The sequence below is a fragment of the Rattus rattus genome, chromosome 12, assembly GCF_011064425.1.
Source record: "Rattus rattus isolate New Zealand chromosome 12, Rrattus_CSIRO_v1, whole genome shotgun sequence".
NCBI lineage: Eukaryota > Metazoa > Chordata > Mammalia > Rodentia > Muridae > Rattus > Rattus rattus.
Window position 1 is genome coordinate 47,300,485 of NC_046165.1, and position 16,295 is coordinate 47,316,779.

Here is a 16,295-nt window from a genome sequence, read left to right on the forward strand (position 1 = left end):
AAACTTCTGTAAAGTCTTTAGGCTTTATTGATGTGTTGAAATACCATTTTTAACATACTTCAAATTTTAGGGATATTTTAGTTTGGTTGATACTCTAGTTTGTGTCTTATTGCTATAATTAACTGCAAACCAAAAGCAACTTGGAAAAGAAAGGGTTTATTTCATCTTGCATCATGAAGGGAAATTAGGGCAGAAATTCAAGGTGGAAACTTGGAGACAGGAGCTAGAGCAAAGGCCATAGAAGGACACTGCTTACTGACTTGCTTTCCATGGCTCGCCCAACCTGTTATCTCATACCTCTTTGGACTGCTTACTCAGGGGTAGCACTGCCCACAGTGGGCTCAGCCCACCTATACCAACTATTACTCAAGGAAATATCTATTCACAGACATGCCTATGGGGCAATCTAATAGAGGCATCTTTTCAATTGTGTTTTCCTCTTTCCAGATGATTCTAGCTTGTGTCTCAAGTTCACAGGAAGAAAGGAAGAAAGGAAGAAAGAAAGAAAGAAAGCAAAGAAAGAAGCAAAAAAAAAAAAAAAAAAAGACAGACAGACAGACAACAACAAAAAACCCAGCCAGTGCATTTGGTTCTTTGGTTTGTTTGTTCATCCATTTGAGACTATGACCCACACCAAAGCTCACACTGGCCTGAGATACACTATGTGGCCCACAATTGCCCTGAAACTCCTTTACTAGCCCTGCCTCAAGCCTATGGGACTACAGGCCTGAGCTACAATACCCAGTTTCTATTTCTTCCTGATTACTGTGTGAAAGCCTCCATTATCAGAAATAGGTTTCATGATTAAAAAGAACAATATATCTTTTACATAATTTAACCATTATAAATTGAAATTAAGTGCATGCATCATTATAAAAATACACTGATCATTGTTTTCTCAAATATGATACCTCATCTCAAGTAGCTTTAATTTATTTGCTTTATATCTTTATTTTACAATGAAGTTTCAAATACATAACTGGAAGGTTCCAGTTTGACTAGATTTCAGCTCAGGTCTTGAATTATAATTATTACAGTTGTCTCCAAGAAGCCCGTTCCTGGCTTGCCCTCTTACTCCCCCTGCCCCACCCACAGTTTTCTAGCATAGGTTTTGTTTATAGATAAACAAAAATATAAATGTGTCATGTGGCATCATAAGACTGATACGGCACCATCAGCAGTGTGAATGGGCCTGACGTTGATGCTAGTTTGAGATAAAACTAGGTGCACTGTGGCTTAGAAGAAAACAAACTGAGAACTGAACACGCATATGTTCAATGTTCTGACTGTGGAAGTAACACAGTCAGCTGCATTAAGTTCCTGATGCTCTGGCTTTTTGGCCATGATGAACTATAACCCGTAACTTTGAAATCAGCATTTTTCCCTCTAAGTTGCTTTTGTCAGAATATTTTAACAGAGCAATGGGATAAGAGTCTCTAACAATCCCAGCTAAAGCATATTGTGCAACCTTGGATGGATTTGACTCTGGCTTCCTTAGCATCTTCTGCCTGTGTCTGTTGTTTCACGTGAATTTTCCTGAAACGATAACTCAAGCTGTTAGCAATCACAATTAAAAACTCAAAAGGAGATGAGAAAACTATAACTTTTAAGTGCATATTATGCTAACATACATCTAGACTTGCAGCACCTGGTTCAACCTTATCTCCGGCTGAGCACAGACTGTAAGCTTAACCATTTCTATTTGTAGGTGCTCCTTTGAGGAGTGATGGGACAAAGCTGGTCATGTTACAGGAGCAGCATTTGAACTGTTAGCTGTGGTAAGCCATGCTCACCTCTGCTCAGACTAATAACCCTGGGCAGAATGAGATTCCTAGCATCGGGCTTTCTATAGGCTACACACTTACTCAATGGTAGGCACACAGGAGAGTAGGAAGATGAATTCAAAACATCTTTTCAATGTTGCTTCTTTGAAAGTCTTTAATACTACAAGTGAATACTTTAAAACCATGTCTTTAATAATTACAGTTTTGCTTTTCTGTAGTTATGATCAACAGAGCATGAAAGAGAGCAATCTTATCTTCAGAGGTGTTTTACATTCAATTTATTGCCATTGACAAAACAATTGCCTTTCAGTGTGGAAAAATACCTCTTTGAAGAGTTTTGTTGTTTGCCTGCCTAGTACGATGCTATAACTTTATTTTAGTCACAATATAGGAATAAAGAATTTATAGACTGAAGAGTAAACACCAATCTTATGTACTGTAACACTCTAATATATGTTATTTAATAACAAAGGAAAATGATTGCTACCTCCTGGAGAAAAGAGGAAACAATAGAACAGATAATGGCATTATCATGAATATTAATATTTAAGGGCTACTTTGAAGACAGTTGTAGAAAAAATCTTAAACAGACAACTATTTATCTTAGCAACTTAAGTCATTAAAAATCCAATTGTTTCCTCTAAATTTTTAACTTGTAAGCCAGTGACTTCAACAGTTACAAACAAGCATTCAGGAGTGCACCTTTGGAATATGCACATATACTTTTCTGCTAGCTTCCTGCAAACACTGCTACTGTCTACCTTATGCTGTGCTCTATAGACAGGAAGGCACTTTAACCAATAAACAACCAATTCAACATAGAAAAAGGAGGAAGAGGAGGAAGACAAAGAAAAATGACTGTCATTGAGATAGGGCTCCGATGCTGTGTGCTGGCTGTTAAGAGTCCAGAGGATCTTCACAGTATTCTCTCCCACAATGCTGCTGGCCTGTTCTGTGTTCCACTGCTTTCCTTCTCCCTGATTCGCGTTTTTAACTCAGCTGCAGTTTTTTCCAGGTGTTGGATGCTCCACTGCCATTTCCTCCTATTTAACTGAGTCCTGTGCACCTGACAGCGCAAGCGCTTAAGAATTGCGGCATATCTCTTATGCTGTACCTGTTAGAAAACAGTACACATAAACAGTGCTTGTGAGCATGAATCAATGCTCAGAACAGATACTCTGGCTTCTCTAGAGGGAAGCACTCAATTAGAAATAATTCACTGTAAATAATCAACAAGAATTATGTAAACAGTCAACTATTACCAATGCTGAATGTTTTCTACATAAAATAAACACAATACCTTATGTTGTGGATACTATTCTCTCTCTCTCTCTCTCTCTCTCTCTCTCTCTCTCTCTCTCTCTCTCTCTGTGTCCTCCCTCTCTCTCTTTCTGTGTGTGGGAGAGAGAGTGAGAGAGAGAGAGAGAGAGAGAGAGAGAGAGGGAGAGGGGAGAGAGAGGGAGAGAGAGGAAAGAGATAGAGGGAGGGAGAGGGGGGAGAGAGAAGGAGGGAGGGAGGGAGAGAGAGAGAGAGAGAGAGAGAGAGAGAGAGAGAGAGAGAGAGAGAGAGGAGAAACTGCAAATCAGACAAATCAGAGTAATTTGAACACAGTTTCAAAGCTAACAAGTAGCAATGTTTGGGATTTGAACTGGAATTCAGCACTGTGATGTCATACCTTCTGCTTGTCAAAGGAGTTGTCCAATGTTAAGTGAATGTGGCCTGGAGTTGCCTCCTTATCGCTTCCTGTCTTCTGAAATGCAGTTCTGGTATCTAAACTGAGAGCTTAACTTAAAAGTATGCCCTGGCAGCACAGTTGATTCTCACACAGCACAGTCGCCATGCTGCAGCAATGCACAGCTGCCAGCAGGTAAGACCACGCCCATTCGGAACAGGACCAGGGGAGCTGCTTCTGCATCTCACTCCATTTGTGTCCAGCAGTGGTGCAGGCCCTCACCACTCCCAGCTTTCTGCTCCTCTGGCTCTGAGGACTTACCAGTTCATGAATCACCCACGTCCTATTACACTCAGTTGAATGTAATTGCCCTGATGTCTGTCTTATCACATGGTTAAGAGAAATGGTTGTGTTTTCTATATCTAGCATAAAAGATCTAAGACAGTGGTTCTCAACCTTGTTAATGCTGGGACTGTTTAATACAGATCTTCATGTTGTTGTGACCCTCAACCATAAAATCACTTTCATTACTACTACAAAACTTTAATTTTCTCCAGGGACAAGCTCCCCGTGTATGTTATCAAATCCCAAGCAGTCATCCCTAAACAAACATATTAATAATTACAGAAGAGCTGGTCATAAAATGGAGAGCGAGTGAGGAGGTCATGGGAGGGCTTAGAGTAGAGAGTATGGGGTGGAAAAGATGTAATAATACTCATGTATGAGGATTCTTTAAAAGTAATAATAGCACAAACCCCCAAGTAATAGAAAGTTAAAAATCAAATCAAAACAAAAATTCCTATATTCGAACTGACTATACAAAGAACACCTATCTCATTTGTTAAAGGCAAAGGAAGTGTCAGTTAATGAAATTCTGAGTGAACATATCTTGTTGAGATGGGCATAGCCCTGTCACGGATACCAGTTCTCCATATGGCCAGCCTGAAGAGGGGTGCCAAAATCTGACTAGAATGTTCAAAGACTAACGACTGATGCTTCCTCCTCCTGGATGTTCACAGCCAGAGAGTTGTCCACAGAGACCTCCTACCAAGAGCAGCTAACCCCTCTCCCTGTACCTAACAGACATATTGAGGTTCTGATTATGGTGACAGTAGGCAGCCTGCATTGGAAGTAGCAGACTCCCCAACTTGATCCTGGCTTCATGTTCATGTGTGGATGTCCCTAGTCAGGATTCCAGGATGCAAAACACACAGGTCAGTACCCAAGAAACATGTTGTGATAGTTAAACAATTCACATACAATCCAGACAAATTACTTTTAGCATGGTCACAGAACTATAGAAACATGACCAATATCTGGTTTAGAGCATTTTCATTGCCCTCCCAAGAACACAAGTAACCATTAACAATTAACTCCATTTCCTACCCCACTCTTTGCACTAGGCAACTGCTAATCTAATTTCCCTGTTACCCATTTGCATATTCTTGACACTTCATATAATTAAAATCCTACCAGAGTTTTTCTCTGTGGTTGGCTTTTATCACCAAGCATAATCTACTTAAGGATCAGCTGTGGTGTAGACGATATCAGTACTTCATCTTTGTTACTGTCAAACAATATTCCATTGTGTGATGGATCACACTTCACTTTTCTAGTCTAACTGTTGATGAACATTGAGTTGTTTCCCAGGTTTAGTTATCATGATCATATTATTAAGACTATTCATGTATAAGTCTGGGTGTGCACCTATGTTTTCACCTTTCTTGGCCATAAACCTAGGTATGGCATTGCGGTAATTTCATGTTTAACTCCTGAAGAACTATTTTCCAGAATGCCAGCAACATTTTACGTTCCCCTTGTGATATATGAGGGTTCCTATTTCTGTACATCCTCAGATATTTACTACTATTTGCCATTTTTGTTAACAGCCATGCTTATGGATCTGAGATGATATCTCATTGTCAAACATTTATTGTTACATTTATTTGGCAGTGTCGTAATGCGTGTGTGTGTGTGTGTGTGTGTGTGTGTGTGTGTGTGTGTGTGTGTGTGTGTGTGTGATGGAACAAATGTGTGAAAGTCATAGGACAAATTGTGGAATTGGTTCTCAGCTTCCACCATGTGGATTCTGGGATATAAGCTTGACAGCAAGTGCTTTTACTCACTGACCTTCCTCATCAACCCCATGTTTATCTTAAATAAAGCAATACAATTATGTAATAATAGGGCTGAGATAGATACCTATTATTTGTAGTGTGTATAATTATAAACATATATAATTATATTATTTATGTAACACACAGTTGAGTACTGCAACAAGATAGAATGTGGCAGCTTAAGTAAATTCAAAGAAGTATCAAGTTGTTAAATTTGAATTTGCCCAGTATGTGACAATAACTGATTTGCTGTCTATATCTAACAGCTGAAGAGAGCTTTGGGAACAAAGACTCTCTAGACTGTCCCCAACCTCTCTTCCTTTCTGCTTCTCAGCTTTACTACGAGTACCCAGATCAGACCACATGCTCAATCTCCCCTCCTTCTGCCTCTTTCTCAGCCCCTCTAGTAGTGCGCAGGGATCTTTCCTGTGCCTACAGACTGGAGACTTTTGGTAGTATAATCAATACTATAGACTATTCCATCTTCATAGAAAATATTTTTAAACACACAAAATAAGATATGATGACCAAGGGAAGCAATCATGTTGAAATATCACTATGCATCAACAGCAGAAGAACTGGAATGGCAACATAAACATTTCAAAATACTGATATAAAATCAAAGTAAGAACTTGTCAATAACACTTCAGATAATCCGTAATAAACTATGTATTATAAGCATACATACATATATACAATTCTTGTTAATTTTGCAAATTTAGATAATGCATGCTACTTAGCAAACCAGGCTCATTGATATGTTAGCAAAACAAAAATGGCTTCATAAGGATTTAAAATAGATTAATACAGACTTTGACCAGGGAAACAGGTAGGCTCACTGGAGATCTTCACCTCTCCTTCAGCTCCTCCAATCCAATCCCCCAGTCTCACCCCTAACTCTGTAGCAGAAAACCTGCTGCAGTCCCTCTTCCCTCCCCCCACCCATCTCCAGTGGATCACCCTACTAACCTCCCACCCCACCCATTGCTTTATCCCTGACTTCAACTGCAGTAGAACTCCCTGGGAGCCCACAGGCCGCTCTGACAAGTGAAGCAAGTGAAGCCAACTGAAAATCTTCACCTCTGCCCCCATTCCTCCAAGTCCAACCCCCTGGTCTCATCCCCAACACTGTAGACGACCTTCTGTTGTAGTCTCTCCTCACTCTCTGCCCTATTCCCAGGGAACCAAGCAGATTCTGGTGGAACACCCTGCTTCCCTCCCTCCCCTCTCTATCCCAACTCTATTCTTAAGTTCAGTTTGCACTACCTAGAAACATATTTTGGATGGAATCCCCACTGGCCACACCTACCTGGTCTCGGGACAAATTGCCTACCATGCAAAACACAGCCACCACACTCCCCTAAGAACCAGAGAGGAAACAGAAACCAAGGAACAAAACACCCACCCGACAAAAAGAAGCCCTGATAACAGCACCTAGAATTACAATTTTCCTAATTCCACATGCCTAGATGCCAGCATAAAAACAATCCGTTACAGCCAGGACACTAATGTCTCCTCTAGAGCCTGCACACCTATGACAGCAAACCTACGACAGCAGCCTTTGAGTATTCCAACATAGCTGAAGCAAAAGAGGAAAATGTTAGAGTAGCTGTTATAAAGATGATAGAGATCCGTAAAGAGTAAATGAATAAATCCTTTAAAGAAATCTATGAAAATACAAATAGTGTAAGGAAATGAATAAAACAGTTCAAGACCTGAAAGTGAAACTAAAATCAATCAAGAAAACACAAACTAAGCCAACTCTGGAGATTAAAAATTTATGTACCCGTACAAGCACCTCAGAGGCAAACCTCACAAAATGAATAGAAAAGAGGAAAGAGAGAATCTCAGACTTTGAAGATATGACAGAGAAAAATGGATATTTTGGTCAAGGAAAATGTTAAGTCTACAAATCTCCTGGCATGAAACATCCAGGAGATCCAGGGCATTATGAAAAGAACAAATCTAAGAACAATAGGAACAGAGGAAAGGGAAACCCAGGTCAAAGGCCCTGAAAAAATACTTTAACAAAATCATAGAAAAAAGTTTCCCCAATCTAAAAGAAAATGTCTGTCAAAGTACATGAAGCACACAAAACACCAGATGGACAGGACCAGAAAAGAAAATCTCTTCTGTATGTAATGACCAAAACACTGACTGTATAGAACAAAGAATATGAAAAGTTTCAAGGGTAAAAGACCAAATAACATTCAAGGACAGACCTGTGAAACTAAACCAGCTAAGGGCCTGTGAAGGTGTGCTGCATGCTCTGAGCTCACAGACGCCAGACTATTATAGCCAGCAACACTTCCAATCACAATAGAGAACATAGACATCCTATGATAAACCAAAATGTGCATAGTATCTATCTACAAATCCAGCCCTAAAGAAAGTGCCAGAAGGAAAACTCGAACCAAAAAGGTTAACTATACCCGAGACAAACCAAAGCATAAATAATCCCAGACCAGCAAATCAAAAGGAGGGAAGCAAACACACACACCACCACCACCGCTACAAGTAACAACAAAATGACAGAAACCAGCGAACATTGTCATTGATATCTCTCAACATCAGTGGTCTCGTGTCCCCAATAAAACAACACAGACTAACAGAATGGAGGTGAAAATAAGACCCATCTGCCTGTGACACCTAAGAAACATACTTTAACATCAAGGATAGACATCACCTAAGATATTCCAAACAATGGATCTAAAAAGCAAGCTGGTGTAGCCATTTTAATACCTGACATAATAGACCTCAAACAAAAACTAATCAGAATAGGAAAGAAAACTACATGCTCATCAGAAAAAACAAACAAACAAAAAAAAACAAAAAAAAAAAACAAAAACAAAAACAAAAACCAACCAACCAAACAAACAAACAAAAACACCCACCAAGAAGACATTCCAATTCTTGACATCTATGTACCAAACACAAGGGTACCAAAGTTCATAAAAGAACTATTACTACAACTAAAATCACATACTGACTCTCACACCACTGTTAGTGGGAAACTTCATTTCCCTACTCTTGACAACAGACACGTAACCCAGGGAAAAATAAACAAAGAAATGCTGGAGTTAACTGATATCACAAGTCAAATGACCTAACATATTTATAGAACACTTTATCCAAACATGAAAGAATATACCTTCTCCTCAGCACCTCATGGAACTTTCTCCAAGATAGACCATATACTCAGACACAAAGCAAGTCTCAGCAGAGACAAGAAAATTTAAACACAAAATCTCAGGACAGCTAAAACAATCTGGAATAATAAAGGGACTGGGGGAGGTATCACTAGCCCAGTTCCAAGCTGTACTACAAAACTGTACAATAAGAGCATTCTGACATTGGCACAAAACCAGGCAGCTTGATCACGAGCATTGAAATGAAGACCAGACATAAGTCCACACATGCATGAGCATGTGATTGTTATAAAGATGGCAGAATCGCACACTGGGAAACAAGGCAGCATCTCTGACAGCAGTGCTGTCAGACTGAATAGCCACAGGTAGAAGATCCAAATAGATCCTTATGTATTACCTGGAAAACAACTCTAAATAGACCAAAGACCTCAACACAAAACCAGACACACTGAACGCATAGAAGAGAAAGTGGGCAATAGCCTTGGGCTCACTGGTACAGGACACAACTTCCTGAACAGGACTCTGATAGTACAGGCACCAAACCAACAATTAATAAATGGAACCTCATGAAACTGAGACACTGCACAGCAAAGGACAGTCTCATTAGGACAAAGATGCAGCCTACAGAATGGGAAAAGATTTTACACATCTGCTAGAGGGCTAATATCCAGGATATAGAAAGAACTCAACAGACTAGACACCAAAACAAACAAACAAACAAAAAACAATTTCAGGGTAGTAACTCAACCAGGAAACTTGGAGGAAAAAAATTAAAACAAGACCCTGGGGAAATGTTGTGCTAGCTTGCTTAGTTATCCTAACAGCACAGGCCCACCTGCCTGGGGATGGGACCACCCACAGTGGTCTGGCCCCACCTTTATCAGTTAGCAATTAAGACAATGCTTCCACGGATATGTGCACTGGCCAATCTGATGGAAGAGATTCTTCAACTGAGGATCCTTCTTCCCAGGTGTCTCTAGCTTATGTCAAAATGATAAAGACTAACCAATACAACATTCTTTTGTAAATTCTGTATCTACTATGTGTGTTTTCATTAATTATTTAACAAAATATATTTTTTAAAATATAGTTACTGAATAGGATTACATTCATGTTCCTAGATGCAGAAAATGGTCAATAAGTTTTATCAGAGTTGCAAACTAGGTCAGTTGTGAAATTATCCTTCAGTAATGAAGTTATGAATTATACAGTCTTTAGCAACTACAGCTAGCTATCACAGCAGATGCTACTATAGCTAGAAAAGTAACCCATTGTCAGAAATGGCATAGTAAGAAACAGAGCACAAAGAATAGGCTAATGACAATGCATGCTGCTTTCTGCTGCTATGATAAGACACTGACCAAAAGAGTAAAGGGTTCTTTAGTTCACCTATCCCAGGCACAAGTCCATCAGAAACAGAATCAGAGCAGGAGCTGGAATTGAAGAAGGGGCTATGGAGGAATTCATTTCTTCAACTGAGGGTCCTGCTGCTTACTGGCTTGCGCCTTGTGACTTTTTCAGCATGCCTTCTTATACCTCCCAGAACCGCCCACCAAAGATAGCACTGCCCACAATGAGCTAGACCCTCCCACATCAGTGATCAAGAAAATGCCCCCACAGACTTGCCTATAGGTAAGAACACTGAGGTGTATGTGATTGACTTGATTTTTGTGCATGTACCAATCTTGTAATAATGTGGCTTTCTCAGCAAGGTGTTTTTCCATTAAGGAGAAGCAGTGACTCACATAAATTACCCATCTCCTTGAAACTTTGCTTTTTTTGTAATAATATGGGATACCTGACTCTAAGATGATGATAATGTTAAATTTCTAAGTCTGCAGGCTGAAAGCGAGTTTTGGTCTAGAGGTGACTTAATGAAGGAAAGGTCACCTGGTGAGCCTCTTACAGCCCCTCCAGGTGGCATTATGACTGATAGCTGTCCTACTATTGAGATTTGAAAACCATTGAGTAACCAAGAATGTGATGATTCTATTGAGCATAAAATGTGTTTGCTTGTAAGGAATGTGTGGTTGCTCTTCTTATTCAGCTACCATTGCTAGGTGGCAGAAATAAAAACAAAAGAACTAGGGGTAGAACCGAAACTACACTAAAACATGGGAGACCTCAGAGCTTCCCACATGGATCTCCTCTCTTCTGACTTTAGTCTCCGTGCCTCCACTGTACTACATGTCTTACATGTCTGCCCCCGGAGCCCAAGCGCAGTCCCAGTGTAAGACCTTGGCACTTGGTAGTGCTTTGCCTGCACAGCTTTCCCATGCATGCCTGAGTGCCAAGTTTTTCGTACATTATGTGGTTTACCAGAGCTTCTCCACAGACACCATCTTAGACTAGGTCTCCTCTGGCATAAGACCCAGTGTTCCTCCTCCTCATTCCCTGGACTGTATACATTAGATCTGCACTTGCTCTACTCCATTTCATCCTTAACCCTACTTTAAAAAAGTCTGTTTGTTTGTTTGTTTGTTTATTGTTACTATGCAACTCAGAGGCTTCATCCAGCAGATACAGAGACCCACGGTCAAACAGTAAACCTCAGGGAGTCTTGTGGAAAAATCTGGGGAAGGACTGAGGGAGCTGGGGGCCTCCAGGATACCACAAGAAGACCAGCAAGGCCAACTAACAGGGTCCATGGGGGTTCACTAAGAACAAAGAACATGCATGAACTGTACCTAGGCCCCTTATACATATGCAACAGATTTACAGCTTGGTCTTCATATGGGTCTCCTAACAACTGGAGGGGATGGGCTCTTGAATGAATCCCTCTTGGAGGATTCATAGATAACATTTGGGGAGAGGGAACAAAGAACCAAAGAATAAAGACAAGCACTAACCACTGTTACATCCCAAAATGCCTCCCCATGGGGTGAGGGATACCATGAAACCTCTTACTTTATTTATCAGTACTCCTGTTCTTTGCTTAGCTGTAGGAGACCTGTTTCCTCATTTTTCTTCATTAACCGTGGTGATAGAGCACTGGTTGGAGAAAATGTAGTTTACAGACCTTTCTAGGGCAAGATGTACTAGCACCAAGTAGTAAAATGCAAAGGATGGGAAAGAGTAACATGTAAGGCGCGAAGGAGAGGGCAGGAAGGCGGGTGAGGCAGGAAGACAGTGAGGCAGGAGAGGCAGAGACTATGTAAGTGGAAACTTGCAGGTAAGTATGTGGGGGAAAGTGAGTTAGCAAGAGATACCTATTCTGATGAGACAAAGCAAAACCACAGTGGCTTGACAATGGACCAAACTGCAAATAAGTATAACATACACAAAGGAAGGAGAAACTAAACTACTAACTCATTGTGGGGGGAGGAAAGAGAAAAACTAAGGCAGGACAAACAACAAAAACACTGTAAAACCAAAACTTACACACTTAGATACAAAACAACCAAAAACAAAGAAAGTGACAATAACCTGCAATAGAAGACGTTGGTCCCATTTTTCCACTCAGTGAGATATGAAATTCTTCCCTTTTCTAGTATTGCCATTTGTATCAGTCTTCACAGGAGATGGGATCAACAGTTCCAGTGAAGTCGGTGTGGCCTTTCAGATGGGTATTCTATAAATGTCCATCTCCTGGCTTTGGACCTCCAAAGGCAGGGACAGGCATGGTGGCTATGGGTCTGGCATCCAATGCCCACCATCGGCTGGGATGCCAGGGCTCCTTTGTGGTGCTCCTGTCGGGCTCTTTCTGGGAGCAGTAGTAGGAAAGAACAGTCCTTTTACAGCAGAAACTCACTTGTGGTACAGCTTCTGTGCGCTGTCTGCCAGCACATACACTTTCTAGGTTGGTACAGAGAGGGTCAGAGTGCACGGGGAGTGTCCCAGACTGGGGCTCCTGCTGCAGCTGCTGAGTTGCCTGCAGTGTGTCAGCACTCGGTCAACTGTCAGTGTCTAAGGACGAGTGGTGGGCATGGCAGAAATTGCTGTTCTGAGCAGGATAGTGGTCCAGGTGTGTGTGTCACTTCTTCCCACCATCCGCTTGTTCAGAAGTGGTTGACTATGCTGTGATACCTAGAAGCTCTTCAACCAACTTGTAAGCAATTCAAGAAAAGTACTCCCTTAGAGTACTTATAGTACTCTTATAGTACTTATAGTCCCTGCCTATTTTCCACTTCAAGTCCTCTGCAGGGTCTTTTGCTCTCTGCATTGAAAATGTTATTTAGCATTTCTCTGCAAATCAAAATGACCTCAGATGCCATCTTATACCCATCAGAATGGCTAAGATAAAACAAAACAAAACAAACCCTCATGAGAAAGCACAGGCTGTTGAGGATGTGGAGGAGGGGAGCACGCCTCCACGGCTGGTGGGAGTGCAAACCTGTACCACTCTGGAAATCAATTTGGCATTTTCTCAGAAATTGAGAATAGTTCTACCTTAAGATCCAGCTATACCACTCCTGGGCATATACCCAAAAGATGCTCCACCATTCCACAAGGACACTTGCTCTACTCCGTTCACAGCAGCCTTATTCATGATAGCCAGAAACTGGAAACAACCCAGATGTCCCTCAACTGAAGAATGGACACAAAAAAACATGGTTCATTTACACAATGGAGTATTACTCGGCTATTGAAAACAAGAACATCATGAATTTTGCAGGCAAATGGATAGAACTAGAAAATGCCATCCAGAGCGAGATAACCCAGACCCAAAAACGACACATAGTCTGTAGTCACTTATAAGTGGGAATTAGTCAAAAAGTACAGGATTCCCGTGCTACACTCCACAGATCCAAAGGAGCTAAACAAGGGCAACCCAAGCAAGGATGCTTGAATCTCACTCATAAGAGAAGGGAGGCAGATGGAGAGAGGGAAGTGTGTGGGAGAGGGGATGAGGAGGGGGAGGGGTGTGTTCAGGATCAAGTGTGAAGAGATAGGAGAGAGGGCCACGGGCCAGGAGAATGAATGGAAGTCGGGGACTGCAGGAGGAAGAGTGGGACAGGGGCATCTCTAGGACACGTCAGAGACCTGGGATGAGGAAGGCTCCCAGGAGTCTATGAGGTGACTTTAGCTGTAGCCATGGGGATATGGAACCTGAAGTGGCCACCTCCTGTAGCCAAATAATGTTATTTAGCATTTCTTAGTGAAAATATACTAGAAACAAGGCTTACCAGCTTATGCTTATTTAAAAATTTCATTATTTCACCTTAAGAAAAAAGCATTTCATAAAAGATAAAATTCTTTTCAATAGGGTTTTTTCATTTTAACACTTCAATATGCTTTCTGTTGTTGACTACCATCGATGTTTTTGACTTTAAAAAAATTAATTATCATCAATCTTGTGTAGTCGATGGTTTTATGCTTTCTGTCAAGTCTGTTCTTTGTGTTTAGTTTTAATAACCTTAATGACCTCAGATACTTTTTATTCTGTTTGTCCTGCTTAGAATTTACTGAGAATTTATCTTCAAGATATACTTTATACATGTTTAGATTCTTGGCCAATATTTCTTCAATGTTTTCATCTTTTCCTTTTTTTTCCCCTTTTTTTCATTTCTGGAACTAAAAGTATACAGATGTCAAATTGTTTAATCTGGTCCCAAGGTCTCTGGGCTGTTTCAATTTCTTTATTTTTTCGCTCCTCTTTCTCTCGGTGCTTTGACCAGTGACTTGAGTTGTGTTCTAGATTGGAGGAAACCTTGCATTCTGTTGTGTCTAATCCACTATTAGTGCCACTCTGTCAAATTTTTCATCTCGATAATTTCTCTTGTGCATTTTGATTTCTGCGTGGTTCTGTTCCTTGGCAGGTCTCATCCTCTCTCATCATATCCAGCAGGACACTGACTGTTTCCCTGGAGATGCCTACAGCAGTTCTCACTCTCTACCAACTCTTGAGACAAGCAGAACTGTGTTTTCAGCCCTTCCGCATCTTCTAGTTATGAGTCGCCCTTTCTCTCTCTCCACTATTGTTTTATTAGTAACAAATAGGACTCACATGTTGCAAACTCTGAATTTTATTATTTTTACTGAAAGTTAATTCAATTAACTCAATTAAACTATTGGTGACCATCTGAATTCGTAAGGTTTTAATACTTAGTAGTGTTTCTATTTCTGTTTTGTCCTGAGGTTTAGGTCTTTAGACTAGCCTCTGTCTCAGTTATGGATGTTATAATTTGAATGGAAAATGTCCTCATAGGCTCCTGTGTTTGAATATTTGTTTCCCAGCTCATGATATTGCTCTGAGAAACTATTGGACAATTTGAGCATGGAAGCTACCTGGTCGGCACAGGGTAGTAATGGTGGCCCTTAGAGAGTTTCGGCCTGGTCCTCCCTCCAGCAGGAGCTCTCTGTATCCAGTCTGCAGGCAAGATGTGGGGAGTGCCAACTGCATGTTCCTTCTGCTATGAACTCTGCTGTGTCTTCCCTGTCATGAAGGATGTATTAGTCAGGTTCTCTAGAGTCACAGGACTTATGGAATGTCTCTCTACATAAAGGGAATTTATTGCAATAACTTACAGTCTGTAGTCCAACTAACCAAACAGTAGGCAGCTGTGAATAGGAAGTCTAAAACTGTAGTAGTTGTTCAGCCTCACAGCTAATTGTTTCACCTGATCTTCTGTACAAGCTGGAATCCTGAAGAAGGGGGTTCCAACAGATGTGCTGGCAAGTAAGTGCAAACAGACAAAGAGTGAGTCTTCTTCCAAAGTCCTTATATAAGCCTCCAACAGGAGGCGTGACCCAGATTAAAGGAGTGTACTACTATACCTGGATCTGGAACTTACTTTGTCCCAGGCTGGCCTTGAACTCAGAGATCTGTTTGCCTCGGTCTCCTGGGATTAAAGGCATGTACTACCTTGCCTGGGCCTCAACTTTTCATGGCCACTATGCCTCAAGATCTCCATGTTAAGATCTGGGTAAGAAGCCTGTGTCTTCCAACCTCAAGATCTGGATCAGAGTTGTGCCCTTCAATTCTGGATTGTAGTTCATTCCAGATGTAGTCAAGTTGACAACCAGGAATAGCCGTCACCAAGGACCATACCCTCTAACTGGTAGGCAAAGATAATCTCTTCCTCCTTTACATTGCTCCTATCATGTATTTGGGAACAGAGAGGTGAAATACAGTTGTCTTTACTACTAGGGCTCCACGTTAGCTTGAAACTTAAGATCAGATGCTGAAATCTCAGCTCATCAGCGTTCTAACTGTGTTTGCAATTGAGGACCTTGGCATTTCATTCACATATGCAGTTCGAATTACAGACAAGGCTTTGTAAGTGCAAATCTGAAGTTCCTTGTAAGGCCAAATTTAGTATTGACCTAAATAACATCATGAGGGGGTAAGTTTATAAAACAATATAAAATTATTTCAAATGTAGACACATTTTTGTTCATAATTATTAAGAGAAAGTATATTACTAAGGAACTCAATATTACTTAATTATTAAGAGAAAGTAACTGAGCCTGGATCTTATAATTCTCTAGTACTAATTCCTGGTACAAAAGTATTTTATAGTATGGTGTTTATTTCAAGAGTTCTTTTAATAATGAGACTGGTTAAATGCTCATTAGCTGTAGTAGGGTGATGGAAGCTAAGGTGTAGCAGTAATATTGTTGACTGCTTTAT

At 40.7% G+C, this 16,295-nt stretch overlaps 1 protein-coding gene across 1 annotated transcript in view; it reads right to left on the reverse strand.

Moving 5' to 3' along the window:
- Nucleotides 1–1,920: 1,920 nt before the first annotated feature.
- The window catches only part of Ccdc122 (coiled-coil domain containing 122), a 56,350-nt gene continuing 41,975 nt past the window's right edge, over nt 1,921–16,295 (reverse strand). The window contains exon 6 of the mRNA XM_032918142.1: nt 1,921–2,898. Within this exon, the coding sequence (XP_032774033.1) occupies nt 2,701–2,898 (198 nt within the window). The 3' untranslated portion in view covers nt 1,921–2,700. The remainder of the gene's footprint in view (nt 2,899–16,295) is intronic.